General features: G+C 43.6%; 1 protein-coding gene across 2 annotated transcripts in view; it reads right to left on the bottom strand.

Moving 5' to 3' along the window:
* Positions 1-5,001: 5,001 nt before the first annotated feature.
* s1pr5b (sphingosine-1-phosphate receptor 5b) overlaps positions 5,002-17,763 on the bottom strand; it is a 47,851-nt gene continuing 35,089 nt past the window's right edge. Inside the window, exons 3-4 of one of the 2 annotated variants that reach the window (XM_061716488.1) lie at positions 9,082-9,286; positions 5,002-7,774 (exon numbers count right to left, since the gene is read on the bottom strand). In XM_061716488.1, coding sequence (XP_061572472.1) covers positions 6,311-7,597 — 1,287 coding nt within the window. In that variant the 5' untranslated portion in view covers positions 7,598-7,774; positions 9,082-9,286 and the 3' untranslated portion in view covers positions 5,002-6,310. The remainder of the gene's footprint in view (positions 7,775-9,081; positions 9,287-17,763) is intronic. The other variant, XM_061716498.1, reaches the window with a different exon arrangement.

The raw sequence follows: 17,763 nt of genomic DNA, 5'->3' as shown, positions 1-17,763 counted from the left end.
AAAAGCGTTACCGTGGCGACGCTAGACGCCAAAAAGCGCGCCCACCCTTCATCTGATTGGTTCGACAGAAAAAACTTTGTGCCTCAAGCCCCATAATACGGTTTGACGTACATGAACGAAAATCGGTACACTCCTGTATTATGTCGCAACTAAAAGAAAAGTCTCTTGGCGCCATGGCCGAAACCGAACAGGAAGTCGGCCATTTTGAACATTCTGAATTAATTGCGTAATTTTGGAGCAATATATGCCATTCTTCGAGAGTTAATTCAGCCCGAACCGTATCGTGAACCCAGATGTGTTATACATCAAAATGTGCGTCTCCATCCTGCGACTACACGCATTACTTTTCTCTTTCGAAAGTGTTACCGTGGCGACGCTAGACGCCAACAAGCGCACCCCCCCTTCATCTGATTGGTCCATATTTGATAGTTCCCCAAAAGGCACCAAATTTGGCACGCAAGCCAGGCCTGGAGATAAATGTGATATTTCATGGTTTGCATTAATGGGCGTGGCAAAATGTCTCAACAGCGCCCCCCGGAAAACTTTGTGCCTCAAGCCCCACAATACGGTTTGACGTACATGCACGAAAATCACTACACACCTGTATCATGGCACAACTTAAAGAAAAGTCTCTTGGAGCCATGGCCAAAACCGAACAGGATGTCGGCCATTTTGAATAAATTGTGTCATTTTGGCGAAATTTATGCCATTCCTTCGAGAGTTAATTCAGCCCGAACCGTATCGTGCACCCAGGTGTGTTATACATCAAAATGTGCGTCTACATCCTGCGACACCACGCATTACTTTTCTCTTTCAAAAGTGTTACCGTGGCGACGCTAGACGCCAAAAGGCGCGCCCCCCCTTCATGTGATTGGTCCATATTTGATAGTTCTCCAAAAGTCACCAAATTTTGCATGCAAGCCAGGCCTGGTGATAAATTTTATATTTCATGGTTTGCATTAATGGGCGTGGCCTAACGGCTCAACAGCGCCACCTTGAATACTTTTCTCTGCCATAACTTTTGAATGGTTTGACATAGAGAGTCGTGGGTGGTGTCATCAGATTCTGTATGGAGTCCTTGACCTTCATTGGCCTGAATTAGCCCCGCCCCTTCTTCTGATTGGTTGTCCCTTTTTTCTGCTATAAACTTTGAATGGTTTGACATAGGAAGTCGTAGGTGGTGTCAAGGGACTCTGCAATGAGTCCTTGAGCTTCTTTGGCCTGAATTAGGCCCGCCCCTTCTTCTGATTGGTTGTCCCTTTTTTATAATAAAATCGCCACGAGCCGCCAGTCGCTCTCGCGCTGACTCCCGCTTCCTGATTCAAACGTCTGCCGGCCCCGCCCCCCGACCAATCGATGGCGAGTAGGGTGATGACGGCCCCGCCTCCCGACCAATCAGTGGCGCGGAGGGTGATGACGGCCCCGCCCCCCGACCAATCGGTGGCGAGTAGGGTGATGACGGCCCCGCCCCCCGACCAATCAGTGGCGAGTAGGGTGATGACGGCCCCGCCCCCCGACCAATCAGCTCCCTGTAATGTGGTGACGTCAGAAATATTCCCAGCTCAGCCCGGTTACAACCTTGGCAGAATGGTTACAGAAAAAGTAATAATTAAAATAGTAGGGTTTTACTAATATTTATAACTTACAAATATTTAAAAAAATTAGAAAAAACAGCTCCAGACTTACATTACTAAATATCGATATGTTGGTCTCTCCTAAGTCAGTAGGTCAAATAGAAATGAGAAGCTGAGTCTTAGCTCAGCCAGAGCGTTCCCGTCTGTGGAGTCGGAGATCAGAGTTCGATTCCCGCAGTATCCAGACTTTTTTGTCAGCAATTTTTTTTTTTCTACATCAATATGTGCGTCCCTGTCCTGCAACGACGCACATTACTTTTCTCATTTAAAAGCGTTACCGCGGCAACGCTAGACACCAAAAAGTGCGCCCACCCTTCATCTGATTGGTTCAGAGGGAAAAAACATTGAGCCTCAAGCCCCATAATACGGTTTGACGTACATGAACGAAAATCGGTACACACCTGTATCATGTCGCAACTTAAAGAAAAGTCTCTTGGCGCCATGGCCGAAATTGAACAGGAAGTCGGCCATTTTGAATTAATTGTGTAATTTTGGCGCAATTAATGCCATTCCTTCGGCAATTAATATGGCCCGAACCGTAACGTGCATCCAGGTGACTTATACCTCAAAATGTGCGTCTCCATCTTGCGACTACGCGCATTACTTTTCTCTTTCAAAAGTGTTATTGTGGCGATGCTAGACGCCAAAAAGCGTGCCCCCTTAATCTGATTGGTCCATATTTGATAGTTCTCCAAAAGTCACCAAATTTTGCATGCAAGCCAGGCCTGGTGATAAATTTGATATTTCATGGTTTGCATTAATGGGCGTGGCAAAATGGCTCAACAGCACCCCCCGGAAAACTTTTCTCTGCCATAACTTTTGAATGGTTTGACATAAAGAGTCATGGATGGTGTCATGGGACTCGGTATTGAGTCCTTGACCATAATTGGTGAAAATTAGCCCCGCCCCTTCTTTTGATTGGTTGTCCCTATTTCCTGCTATAACTTTTGAATGGTTTGACATGGAGAGTCGTGGGTGGTGTCATCAGACTCTGTATGGAGTCCTTGACCTTCATTGGCCTGAATTAGCCCCGCCCCTTCTTGTGATTGGTTGTCCCTTTTTTCTGCTAGAACTTTTGAATGGTTTGACATAGGAGCTCGTGGGTGGTGTCATTTCTGATATGCTTATGGGGGGCGGCGGCCGTGAGTGCGAGGGCCCGTTCATCGCTGCTTGCAGCTTTAATTATTATTATTATTATTACTGCACAGTGGTTGATTACTCTGAGACTCTATGAGTGATGAGAGTTCATCAGAGCAACAGCTTGGGGGAAGAAACTGTGTCTGAGTCTGGAGGTTTTGGCGTACAGAGCTCTGTAGCGCCGTGCAGAGGGGAGGAGTTCAAATAGAAAAACAATAGATGATAATCAGGAAATTATTACCACAAATAAAATAAAACACATGCATTGCAATGCAAACATAATCATGCCAAGAAAATGCACTTTTTATTTTCATTCTTTAACTATATAAGCTTGCAATATGAAAGTGGAGCTCACCTTTGCTTGTCAACAATATTTCCTCTCGGAAAACATGTTTGCAAACTGCTCGAAGAGTGACCAGAAGCATCAGACGAGGCTGTCTGACCCAGACAGATGCTGACACACTAGTTTTCCACCTCTTGCAAAATACAGTATGTAATTCAGGTCAACAGAAGTAGCCTATGGAGTTTGAAGTGTTCTTTTGAATAGTCACAAGATGGCACCAAAAGCCAACTGTAAACACTGTTATAATTCACCTTGGGTTAAAGCTGCATAAATCTGCTGCTCTGTCAATCGTAGCATGTTACTGCTTTTTGGTGAGCTCCCCATGTGCAGATATGTACATCTCCTCAGTGACCAGGACAGATTACTTATGACATACACCTGCACAATTTATAGTATGATTTTCAGCAGCTGGAAGGAAGTCCTGACTGACTGACCTCCGTCACCAGGATTTGAACCCGGGTTTGCTGCACACGGACTATGATGTCCGTACATGAGGCACTCATTCAAACAGAAGAGCATTTTAGTGTCGCTTATTTTTCAATTTTCATACTCGAGTGGCCTTTATTGAGTCAGACAGGAAAGCACGGCAGACACGGATCAAAGGGCCACAGGTCGGTACTCAAACCCAGGAGCAGGTCTTTGATCTCGCTTTACACGCTACAGTCAAAATGTGTGACTAATTTCCCTAAACATGTCAAGAATGCGTTAACTTCCATTCATAATCTTGTCGCATTATCTCCAGGTTTGATTACTTCTGGTTTCATTTAGCTTTTGCTGATTTAATTTACCCACTTTTGGCATCCTGCACTGTGAATGGTCTACTCATTTAAGACAAGAACAATGCAGAAGCTTGTCAGGTATCTTCTAAGAGCTGGAGATAGTTTGCTTTACAGATGAAATGGAGGCATGCTTGACTGCAGTTGTGGGGCGTAGCGTATCACTGGTGGACTACAGAGTCACGATGCTGACATGGGAAAATCTTCTCACACCATGTTAAATGTGAACAAGACGAAGGATATGAGTGTGGATTTTACGAGGTGCAGAAATAAGTTAAAAACTATATCCGTGGGGGAAGAGGATGTCTATCATGAAGCTTACAGTGACAAGAGGCTGGACTGGAGAAGCAACAGTATTACCTGAGGTAGATCTTGTCTTTCAGTGCTTGCAGCAAGATGCTATCTATCTGCTATAAATCTGTTGTGGTGAGTTGAAAAACAAGGGGTGCCTCTTTTTCAAGGGAGAGTTTAGAAGCCACTATTACTAAATCTGCAAAAACCGATTTATAAAATGAAAAACATAAAGAGCACAGTGATCCAACGGTAGCCAGAGGATTCTCCAGATCCATCACAACACAGACCGCTACAGGAGATCCTTCTTGCCCCTCAGCAAAAACCATCTAATTAACTCTTGGATGAAACCTTAACAATGAAAGTTACTGCAAAATAAAGTACAGTTGAAATTAACTGAATTTGAATTTAAAAAGACAACCTAATACTAAATGAACAGTCTGCTGAATACTTTACAGATGTGTACAGATTATATTCCCTCATGAGAATAATATTAAGACCAGCTGCTTTTAATCTTTGCTTTTAAACAGTTTTAGACCAAAAGAAAAGATGTGAAGTAGATGAATGTGAGGCGGCGGTGGGTTTCACTAACAGAAAAATAGAGAGGTTTTGTGGTGGATGTTCAGTGAAAGGTGTATGGTGTGCTGAGAAAGGGAAAGCCCGACGTATGTAGGGCAATGCCATTACCAGATGTGAAACAAGGGGGCTGACTTCCTGTGGTACCTCTTCACACAAACTCAGCTACACGAGAAAAAATACACACAGACCTTTACTCACGAATGTTACACATGGAAAGAAAATAAATCCCAGTTTCTCTGGAGAGACTTAAGAAAATATTTTATTTCTTTTATGAAAAGAAAGGTGATGTTTGCCTTTGCTTTTAACAAAATAGATATAATTTACAAAACGAGTGTTTTAAAAATGTTTCCAGGGAGACAGAAAGTTCATTACACGTATTTCAGTACAAAAAAACACGAAACATTTCTGCCTTATTCCTCGATTGAGGCTCAGACAGACTGAACTAAAGAATATGTGGCTACGCATTTATTACATTCATACTATAAACAGAAATGTTAATGATGAATAAAGTAAGCATCAGAGTAATTTCACAGTGAATCTGCACTGACTCCACGTGGTTTAACTTGCAAGCACAGTTTTGTCCTTAACTCCAGATTCTGCCAATAAATGACTTCTACAACTTTATTAAAAGTTCAAAGACAAACTGCTTGTTTGCATCTGCTGTTTAGTCACATTAGTGACCTGTTGACATGCTTATGTGTTATTGCTGTTTGCAGTTTTACTGCAAATGTCAGGCTGACATTGAGAAAAAAAAAATGGACACGACCCCTAAAAACGCTCCACTTTCCTCCACATCCAATAGCCATCTGCTCCTTGCAAGAAAGAAGTGGAGGAGGGTTTTATTTTGCAGCATCCCTCCCACACCAGTAGCCCGGTAGTGTTTTTTCCAAGCTGTGTTTTTGAAAGTGAGCGCCCACGACTCCCGCTTTCCTGTTATCTGTCTGCCTCCCCGTAACGCCTCTGCTTCACGTGCGCAGACAGGCGTAGGGGTCGATCTTGCTGGGTTTTATCTGAGCAAATCTAGTGCAAAATGGGACTTCGAACCAGCGAAATTCAGGCCTCTGCAGATTCACAGATAAACGGCTGCAAGTGCTGTATTCAAGGTACTTCAAAAGGAAAATACAACAGAGGGAATAGGAAGTGAACCCTAACAAAAGAGTGTTCTGTTGTCCCATTTAGCGTCATGACAAGTTTAGAGAAGCTTACATTCAGTGCAAATTAGATAAAGAGACTCATCATTAACATCATACTAAAAAAAAAAGATATTTAGCTTCACATTTAAGTGGTACACTTTGGTTTTGTAGTAAGGTTCTGATAAAGTTTATTTACATCGTTCCATAACTTTGACGACACCACTTTTCACATCTGAGCATGTTTCCATTGTCTGTCCTTTATCAGTTCATGCAAACGCCGTTTTCTGGATTCAGTTTCCAGAATACCACAGATATTTCCTTTCTTTGAGAAGCTGTGCTGGGGACATGTTCAGTGGTGAACCCTTTCACTCTTTCTTTTTTCTTTTTTTTGACATAACGTCCAAACAGTCTCGGTCCTTATGGTTTGAATAGTTTGGGATACAGAGCTTTAATTGGAGATGGAGTGGTGATACCGTTCCCGGAGGAAATGGTCGTCTCCAGCCCGACCTCTAACTTCTGGGAGGCGACCTCAGATTTACTGAAACTGCACTCCAGGAATGGCATCCCGAGCTTGTTCACCTGCCCGTCTCTGGTCATCAGACACGGCATGCACAGGAGCCTGAGGATGGCTCGCCTCATGTCCTTACTCGTCAGGGTGTAGATGATGGGGTTGAGAAGCGAGTTGACTATCGCAACCCCCAGGAAGTAGTTGGCCTTGTGCAGCAGCGCGCGCAACTGGCAGTCGCGGGTGGGGCAGAAAAAATCGACCAGGAGGAGGATGAAGAGGGGCAGCCAGCAAACGATGAAGACGCCCAGCACGATGGTCACCGTCTTCAGCAGGGCGATGTACTTCTGCGACTTACGGGCCAGGCCCTTCCTCATGCTGCCGGAGAGGCCCACGCGCTGGCGCTGCGTGTTGATGCGGACGATGCGGAACACCCGGGCGTAGAGGATGACGATGGCCACAAGCACCGCGCTGAACACGGTCACACAAACGATGATGTAGCTTTTGGCGTAAAGCGGGAGCACCGTCGAACACTGGTCCAGTCTGTGGATGCAGTTCCACCCCAAGATGGGGAGGACCCCCAAAAACCCGGCCAGGGCCCAACTGGCACCGATGAGCGCCATCATCCGTCCCCGCTTGGCCCCGTGGTACGGACGCATGGTCATCATGGTGACATGGCGTTCAATTGCAATGGCAAGCAAACTTATTATGGAGGCGGCCAGTGTGATGAAGACGCCCCCCTCCCTGAGGAACCAAAGCAGAGGCGTCAGCTTCAGAGTATAGTGTCCCGACATGAAGATGTTGGCCATGTAAGTAATCCCGGCCAGCAGGTCGGACAGAGTCAGGTTTCCCAGCAGGTAGTACATGGGCAGATGGAACTTCTTGTTCTTCCAAATGGCGAGGAGAACCACAGCATTCTCCAGGATGATGAGGACGCACACCACCAGGACGGCGATGCTCTCGGGTTTCAGCCCTTCGCGGAACCGGTCCGGTTTCAGCTTACCGGTGAAGTTGTAATGCTCCTGGATGACAGTTTTATTATAGTATTCCCCGAAGAAGTGCAGGTAGCTGTAAGACGTGGGAGTCAGGGAGGCGGAGGTCATGGGTGTAGACGGGGAAGTTCCTGCATAAGCTGAAGTTATAGCCTCCATGATGGGTGCTGCTTTTTTTATTCTACATGCAGTCGTGTCTATCATCATTTGCTTGGCATGTTGTTGGCAATAGCAGCCAAGAAAAAAAAAAAGTACAAAAACCGCACACAAAATGTAACCAGAGCTTCTTCTGGACGAAGTCCACCAGAATCCCTGCTGATGCTTTTTTTTCTTTTCACCAGAGGACGGTGCTCTTGAGTTCTGCGTGGTTTGGGAGTCCAGATGCTGCGGAAAGATGAGAAAAGCATGAACATTTCGGAGAGACTGGGTGCAAAACCACTGATAGCTGAAACAACAGTCTTTGAATAATTACTTGGGAATGCCACCCCCTTAAAAAAAAATCACTTGTGCATTCTGAAAGAGTTGCTGCTGAAACTGAAAAGCCTGATGTGTTGATCCAGACAATAAGTCAAGTCAACTTTATTGTCAATTCTGACATGTGCAACACAATAGAGGATCGAAATTGTCATCCTCAAAGGCCTTACGGTGCAGCAGCTAAACAAAAAAAGACACAGTGTGCAAATCTTAAAGAAGAAAAATATAGCCTTAAAAAAAACTATTTTTAAAAATAAATAGTTTCTGTATGTACTGTATAAGACAGGAATGGATGAATACAGCAGATGAATAGGGAGTCCTGGTGGAAACAGATGAAAGGCAGCTGTCGTCGGTGTCCGTGGGGCAGAATATGATCCCAGGAGGGTCAATGTCAATGCAACCTTCAGTTTTTCTAGTTTTGTTTCGAAATGAGTGTCAGTCGCGTTAAGGTTGTTAGACAAGCAGCAGCACAACATGTGCACTTAATTTGTCTCATATGCAGCTGATTCTCACGGTGTAGATGTCCCTCCACCCACACACACACACACACACACACACACGCACACACACACACGCACCAGCGGGTTTGCATGGGTTTGCACAGTTCAACACAGGTTAACAGTTAGGTGTAATTAGGGTTGCATTACTTTGAGTCTCTGTGGCAATTTTAATTATCATCATTATCGTCGTATATTGATATTTAATTGATTGTCCGTTCACTTTTGGGCATTCAGTCAGATGCTTTGAACATAGGAGACTTGTGCAACAAATAGCACAAATAGACCGGATCTATATCACCGATGAAAATATGAATATCCATATATATCTAGAAAAACTGTGATGGAGAGGTTTTCAGAAGCCTAATGCATCCACATTTTTAAATTTCAAATACTTGCCACCACAAATTGCTTACAGTGAAATACCTACACTGTTAACATTTAGTTAAAAGGTTTTTAATAACCTTATATCTGGTTTCTTTCAATTTTAATAAACCCTTTTTCTTTCTATTGTATTCATCACCTTGATAGAATCTCTGGAAATAAAACTGACCAATCTAATCATTTGCAACATGACACTTTTCTCTTTTGCAGGTAAATGAACTTTTTACATCTTTAAGATAATTATGATCTTCATCCTTTATCATAAGCTCTACAGACATGACAGAATTACACCTGTACGACACGATACGTATCTAAATGGTGCGTGAAAGAACTTACCTCGGGAGAAACGTGTGATTGCCCTTATCCTTCACTTCATCTGCTTTTAAGCCGGGGGAGTCCGACCGGGAGCTGAGTCACTGTCAAACTGACAAGGCAGAAGGAGCGCAGGCTTTAGTTGAAACATGCAGCAGCTCGGGGGGCTGGTCTAAACCCAAAACCTCTCTCCTCCTCAAATTCCCTCCAACTTCCTCTCTCACAGCTCCTGCACACATGACGAACAGAAGTCAGCTACGTCTAAACACGACATCACTTCAATTACAAAAAACAATTATCAAAAACCACCTGATTCAATTGCAGGGAGTTATATCATAGGGTATACTAATGTGATGTGGTTGGTAGTGTTTTAACTAACAGAGTCCATAAGTCAGTGAAAACAAACAGAAAATCATGATCAAGTGATGTTTATGTTCAAGTGCTCCATGAAATAACATGTAAAGGTGTTTTGTAATATTTTGCAGCTATTTTTACTGGAAGAACCAGTTTCAAACTGAACCACCTCAGACTTTCTCCAACTCCTATGCGCTGAGTGAAAAACAGGCGCTTGGATTGTGTGATTTCCCTGGAATTCATAACTCCCACAATATTCCAAGTACACGAAATCGAGATTTCACACAGTGACATACTAATTCACACAGTCAGCATGCTTTGACGCGCTCCGTTGGTTCAACCCCTGCAGGCTCATGGGTGCAGTTTTATGAGCCTCTAACAGTTACAGGGGGGGTGGGGGGACCGGGGTGTTGGTTGATGCACTTGCTTATCTTATCATTCAGTGTAATACTACACAAATGAATACATGCAGGACTGCTGTGGCTCAACCAGCTTTCTCTGTTTCAACCGTTGAGGATCCTGCTGGTGATCCGGATGTCTCTCTGACATATTATACTGTAGTACTGCACCATTACGCTCTTCAAACAGCCGCTTCCTTCTCCCGAACCTGTTTTCCGTGGTTTAGGAGTGGGATCTCTTCTGTTTTTTTTTCGCCACCACACCTTCTCCGCCTTTGACACTGACTCTCGGCGTCTCGCGTTCTTTCCATCCACACCGGTGTGTTTGCACCCTGCAGGGTCAAGCGTCTGCTCTCCAAGCTTCATGTGACATCAGTGGCGTCAATTCAGTCAAAGCTAAGGTATGGCAAGGTTACGAGTCACAGAACTTAACTAAAGTATCAATCAACACGCCCAGCAAATACTCATCACAGAAGTCTGCTATGTAGCTTATCTGTGTGGTCAAGAAAATTTGAACTTTTTTAAATGCAGTCTCGCTCACTGCAAAAACTCAAAATTTTACCAGGAATATTTGTTTTATTTCTAGTTAAAATGTCTAATTTTTTAGTAATTTTTAGTCTCATTACACTTAAAACAAGAGTCATTGCCAGAAAAATAACTTATTTGACCATTTTCACCTGTTTCAAGTAAATTTTCAATTGAAATAAGTAGAAAAATCTGCCAGTGGGACAAGATTTATCTTCTCATTACAAGCAAAAAAATGTTCTACTTATTTGAAGTGAAAATCTACTTGAAACAGGTGAAAATTGTTGTTTTTTGAGTTTTTGAGTCTTGTCTTAAATGTAATGAGATTTTTTTGACTAAAAATTAGACATTTTAACTAGAAATAAGACAAATATTCTTGTTAAGATTTTGAGTTTTTGCCGTGTAATAACTAGTGAAATCGATCATGTTGTTCTGATTTGCATTTGTAGTTATTTTATATGTATTAAATAATAGAATAATCAATACAAATAGACAGAGTAACTCCATAAATGTATTTAAAAAACAAACATTTACATTTTCCCTTGAAGCCAAGGTGTGGCGGCTGCCATACCTTGCCATACCCAATTGACGCCCCTGTGTGACATCCTTTTTAATGTAACTGCTGACATACTGACATATAACAGGGAGCAGACCGCCATCCCGAGGCGGCTGACTGGCCGTGACATCGCGCTCCGCAGCTGAAGCAGAATCTGTTCAAGCCATCGGCCAAAAAGATCAAATAAAACACGATGAAAGAAACGACTGAAGATGTGCTTTCGGTGCTCGAGTGTGTACAAGTGGCTGCTCCATGTTTCAACAACACTCCCTGCTGTGTGTAGGAGGGAATTCCTATCAGGAGATCATTAGAGAGTAATATCCTGTCGGGGTGAACGCAGCGGCCTTACATCAAAGCGGAGGAGCACGGGCCTGATGCTGAGGATGAGTAGTCCAACAGACACACAGGGGTTCCTATCTTGCACAGGAAGGAAAGGCTTTCGTCTCCCATTTCTTGCTTTTTGAAATTTTTAACATCATATAAGTGTAACTTAGTCTTGCCTGCTTCTCTTTACTTGTCATCTGATCTTTTTTTATTCCTATTTCCCCTCATTTTGCCAGCTCAGGTATTCAGACGTATGTTGTTGCCCACACACACACGCACACTAACACACATGCTTTCAGCTGAGACAGCTCCTCTCAAGTGTTGCCGTAGCGTTGACCTTGTGGGACTATATCTGACACACAATGTGTGTTTGCAGAGGCCCGGAGGTTTATTTATGGGGGGGACCACAGCAACTATGTTAATGTGGCTCTACCAAGGGAGCGATCGCTTCCCTCAACTGGCATCGCTGGCCACGTCCCAGCTGTAGTTGGAATATTTTTACATACAAGATGATGACTAACAACCTGTGTGAACCGACATGGCTTTGAAAAGTAGGCGTAGTCTTTCGTTGGAGGGTCACCACCAAGGAACATAACCCTTGTAGCAACATCGTACTGGAGATCAGTTTTTTGGAGATTAATTTTGGCCTGAGCGTGAACCTCTCCCATGTGACCTCTCAGTTGAATAAGAGTTCAAAATGTGCCAGATGTTGCTCCACAGCTTAACCTTTTGCCTGCCAGACTTATGTTGTGATTTCGCTCACCGACGAGGCAAAGATCTGGCCATAAAGGCTTTAGAATAGCATCTATTTGTCTTCTGAGAGCGGTTGTCCTGAGACAATCTCACCAATGAACCCCCTGCTGCAATCTATCAGCGGTCAGTCCTACTCCACTGATAAGAGCTCCAAATCACACCAGCCAGACTACCTCTATGATGATAAGAAAACATTCACGGGAGTTATCTTGCTCTCTACTTCCCCCTTTTCTATTAAGATAAGTATACAGTCTGGGGTTTTGGACTTTCTTTGAGAAAAGGTGATTGACATGGGAAAAATAATCCAGAACATTGGTTCTTTGAAGGCCTCACATCCGTAGTCCGCGGACCCCTAGTGGTCCGTGGTGTAATTGCAAGGGGTCCATGGGTCGGTGATAATAAACTATATATCTAAAAAAAAGATCCTCTGACATTTATAGAAATAGATTATTATTTTATTAAAATGTGACCGAGACCATTATCTACCTAAACTACAGAGGGTCACGTGACCTTCTTTTTCTCTTTCACAATCATCATTCTTGTATTTTAATAAGAAATCTTGCTGCCATTTGCATTGTTGAAGTTACTGCATGACACTGTTAATACAAACGTATCACGATCTGCATCCTTTTCAAATCATGAACCCCCTAGTTTCAGTGGGCATACACCCTTCATTTCTTTAAAATGCTCTTATTGTGAAACATTTGCAGGAAGCTGTTGGGGGGAACCCTCATTAATTTACAAAGTTCAAGTTAGCGCTCGAAATTACGATAATGTTAAAAAACAAAGAAGAACACGATAAGCACAGTAACACAAAGAAGAAGAAGAAGAAGTAGAAAAGAAGTAGACAACGATGGGTTGTAGTTAAAAAAAACACTTTTTCTGAATGTAGCAGACTCGAAGCCACAGCAAAAGACCAAAAATTGGCAGGGGGTCCGGGACCTCAAAAAGTTTGAGTGGTTCTGTTCTAGATGGACCTACTAAACTCATACAGACTACCCCCGCGCACAAAGGGACATTTGCATCCATTACTTCCAACTCCAATAACATCCTCTCTCGCAGAAAAGCAAATCTGGAAAATAAAGACCGCCCGAGTTTCACGCGAGATCAACACTGCAAAAACAGCCCCTCTAGAATTAAAGCCTAATATTCCTTAAATTTAGTTGAAATTGTTTTAAGCAACAAAATATTTTCCAATGGGGCAAGAATTATTATTTTTTGGCTAGAATTCAAATAGAATTAGAATTAAAATGAGAAATGACTTAAATAGTTAAATAGGTCTTCTTGAAACAAGGCTTTTTTTACTTTCCAAGAAATTAGTTTTTGCAGTGAAGAACGATCCCTCTGTTATTCAGCGCCCACTAGAGCTTTGGAGGAGAATTGTTCTTTCTTTGAGGCACCGACCAGAAAGGTAAATAATGAGGCGATCATTGAGGCGATGGCGATTTCTTTAACGGAGAAGCATAAACCAGGCTTTAGTCCCACTCCACCATGATAGCCTGTGATAAGACGCTATCTTTCAGCTTGTTAGCATTTGCTTTCATTAGCTGGATTATTTTCTTCTTTGATTCGCTCAGAATCAACTTCCTCCTGCCCTCCTGAGTTAAAGTGGGAACTGTGGAGCATGCATAGAACTTGTACGTCCACTCCAGTCCTGTTGAAATGTTTTTTTTGCAGACATAATCGCGACTTCAGCTTCATTTTCTGTTTGTTTTCAGGTCAACTGTGCAAAGTTTGGACTAATTTAAGTCAGACTGGGATGTTAACCTGCATTTGAAAGCTATATGAACTATTATTATTTCATATCGTCATAAATGCACAGACTGACTGTTCAAAAGTGGTTATCGTGGCAGGTTCTGTGAACAGACAGATTCCGATCTGAATGCTGCTTCTCTCTACCTTTTCACAAAAATCCAGTATCAATGACAGAAAGAATGTAACACGGGGGGAAAAAAAAGATAAAAAATTGCTAGAATTGCAGTCATGGGGAACTATTGTCACACAGTCTAGATATATTGAACATGATGTCGCTGCCAAGTTGTAAAATGTGGCTGGCAGTAAACTTAAAAGACTGACCGAGTCTCCCGAGGCCCCTTTAAACACTTTATTCTCCCCCACTGCACTTTCTCATATGCCGTCGACTTGGAGACGTTTTCTTGCAGGCATCCAATCACTTGAGGATCTCTTTGCATGACCTAAGACATTCCAACTCACTCATCAGCGTATTGTTTATTTGGATTTTCCAGCCAACTAGCATCGGTTTGGGGTCCACACAAGGGTGATCTATGGAGGTATGCGCTCTTCTGAAGCTCTGCGGGGCCACGGGGACCTCGGCCGAAGGCATGAGTCGAGCGGTGAATTTAGGGCGTGCTGTCTGGTCTCCTACTGACAGCGGTTGATTGGTTTCTCAGAGATGCAGCGAGGCGCAATGAGTCGTCCCAGCTGAGTTGAGGAAATAGCCACTTTTAGCTCTAATTACAGAGATAGCAGCGTATAACACCCTGAGGGGAGAAGTCCGCGATGATGCCAGCTCTTCTCACATCTGGTTTCAGTGCTTTTTTTTTTTTACATCCTAGACATCAGACATTTGATCCCATATGTATGTTGCAGCCAGTAGGTTTCTATTTTTTTTTTAAACTTTATGGATGGTTCAGATCTCTGAGCACTCCATCAGAGAACTGATATTTTCCTCGTGGCTGATTTCAGTGCCGACAGTTTGTGAGGTGTGTGCGGCTGCCGTCTGGATGCATTCAGCGGGGCGCAGACGGACCGTGGGCCTAATGAGATCCAGATTAAGCGTTTAAAGTGCAATACTGACACCGCTCTTGGCTCCGTGGGGCCGTAACCATATAACTCAACCATCAAGATGATGTTTTCATTCCTTCGACTCCAGGATTTACTCTCAAACCCATGTGAGGTCTGTGCTTTGAGGCCATTTGTGGATGCGTCTCAGCTTTTGTCGAACATGCTTTGCATTTAAGCTTACACGAGTTTCACACGAGTGCACATATCTCTCTCTTTGTGAATGATATCAACTTGGAGGTACTGTAACTGCCGCACCTTAAAAGAAATAGTGAGTGAATTCAAAGCATGCTTAACGCTTCTGTGTGAATCCAGCATGACTTTAAGCCCAGACTTTGCAGTTTTTAGCACCAGGGATGCCCCCAAGGGCGTGGAGGATTAGTAGCTTTTACAACATTGTCTGAAATGTACTCTTGCTTGGTCTCTTGCTCCCATTTTCTCTTCGGTCATTACTTTATTAGGTCACCTCTATGACGATGTCTGGTGTAGAATCATTGGTGCTGATGTGGGACTTAGTGTTACAATAGCTGATGGGGAAAGGAGTCCAAAGTTTCCACGGTAGGTTTTGGTTGATGAAAGGGCGGGAAATACCATAGGCGCCGGAAGTGGGGGTGCGGCTGGGGCTGCAGCACCCCCTGGAAAAATTGAAATGACAATAAAAGATTATAAATATATAAATATTTGTGGTTGCTGTTTCTGTTCCACAACATTGTAAGCCACATTTGAGATGAAGGCTGAATAGGCCTATAGGGGTAATTTTAATTAAAAAAATGAAAAGTAGCCAGTCACACCCCCCTGGTCTGCGGACCGCTCAGGTGATCAGAACCGCAAATGTTTTTAAACATCCGCATTTTTGTCCGCCAATTACAAATGCACAGCCAGCAGCGCTCCTTTCAAAACACAACAAAAAGCTCCAAGTCAAGACCAAGATGGATATACGTTAATTTTTTAAACCAAAAGAGAAACAGACACAAAACATTGCCGAAGCTGCTGCCAATGTGACAGTGAGTTGGAGGAGAGCGACTGCACCTGCAGCCACCGCGTCAGCGACCCCCCCAGTGTCTAACACTGCTCACCTGATGGTGCAGCCGGCCATATGAGCAGCGATGACCCGGAAGGAGGAGGAGACTGCACTGCCGGTAATATTGGTCAAATTATGCTCAAATCATTGTTATGCAACTGTTTTGGGTGAAAAAAAACTTCAAAATTTCCGTGCGCGGGCGCGAGGATTCCTCCCTATAGCTTCACCAAATATTTTCTGTCACCAGCCGCCTATGTGACTATGATAATAATTATAGTCATGTTCCTTTTTTACTGTAGATGGTTGGTTTGCTATTTTTTGGTAAAGCTTGTGCGCACTGTCAGCTGTTCTTCATGCAGGGGAGGGGCAAGTGATTTCTTAAGGGAGAACCCCCGCCCCCCCTGGCAAAAACGTCTTCCTGCGCGCCTGGGAAATACCAAGGTCTTCCCATGCGATCCCTCCAGGGAGGTATCCAGGAGGCGTCTTAATCAGGTGCCGGAACCACCTCAACTAGCTCCTCTCATGCCCTTTTTCCACCAAATCAGTTGCAGGACTGGTTCTGGGCCAGTGCTGAGTTTGGAACCGGGCTTTCTGTTTCCACGGACAAAGAACTGGCTCTAGGCCAAAAGAAACGGTTCCAAGGTAGCACCAACTCTTTAAATAAGCGACAGATTAATATGCAGGATGGATGCAGCAAAAGAGCAGTGGTCTGTGGGGGAGACAACCTGTTTTAAGCAATGTGGTCCATGGAGGAAGTCCAGGTGAAACTGGAGGGTAATACGCGGACCGAGCCCATATTAGCTCGATTTATACGCCAATGCAAACGCAGCGATGTAACTGACGTTTGCTGTGACGTAATGATTTGGCTCCCCTTAGCACCCCGAGCTATGGAAAAGCTAACCAGTTCACAGCTGGTTTGCTCAAAGATTCTCTCCATCTACCAATCCATGCAGATATCTACAATCCACGAGTTCGATCTAGGCAACCAATTTGGAAAAATACCCCGTCAGCTGACTTCCCCATCCAATTGGCTTGGAAAATGGAATGGGAGTCCAAGGAGGTCCCAAACAAACAGCTGGTGCTCGACCCCAACCTACAGGTCCCTGGCACCAACCTCCCAAGAACACACTGGTCCACGTTCAATCCATTCAGGACTGGACATGGCGAAGTTGGTCGTCTCCAAAGACTGAAAGGAGGATTAGTTACCCACCATGCAGCAGACCAGGAGGCAACTGCTTGACTTAAGGACTTTGCATTCACTAGATAAATAACTAAGGAAGGGTCCATGCACACATACAGAGGAAACACGCTTCATCCGCCTGTATCTGTAATCTTATTCTTTCAGTTCGTGACCATAGGTGAGGGTGGGGATGTAAATAAACCAGTAAATGAAGAGTTCTGCCTTTTGGCTCTTTCGTCACCACAACGCCACCCACCTCTATTCTTCCCTCACTTGTGTAAAAATTTAAATCATTTAAACTTTCCAGAGCCCATAGTTTGTAGTGCCCTAAAGACAAAGAAGTGAAGTGATGGTGATATTTGAAATATTCAAGTTACTCTGATGGGTTTTATTAGCACTTTGACGTTGGAAGTCATGACTCTAGTTGATGTCATATCTGTTACGTCCCTTCGGAGATTAATAAAGTATTTTTGAATTGAATCGAATTGAATTAAAAACACTAGCAAAAATTGCGCTGGATACATTAGATTTGCCACAAAAGCAAGATGGGTATCCAGGAGACCTGTATTACACACTATTTTCACACCTAACAAAACTGGGCAACAGTAAGTCAGTACTGTGGATGTGGCGTACTAAATTTAACATCAAAAAGAAGAGAAAAAAAGTGCTGAAAATAACATTAGACAACAGCTCTCAATCACAGGCGTTGCTCACCGTAACCATCCCGTTTTCTGAACTTTTACGAGTTTGAGTTAATGAGGTGGGATGTCGATGTCGGGGAGCATTTCCAGCT

This window comes from Cololabis saira, chromosome 1, assembly GCF_033807715.1.
Source record: "Cololabis saira isolate AMF1-May2022 chromosome 1, fColSai1.1, whole genome shotgun sequence".
NCBI classification, from domain to species: Eukaryota; Metazoa; Chordata; class Actinopteri; order Beloniformes; family Belonidae; genus Cololabis; species Cololabis saira.
Note: the sequence above shows the minus strand (reverse complement) of the source record. Positions and strands in the feature narration are given on the sequence as shown.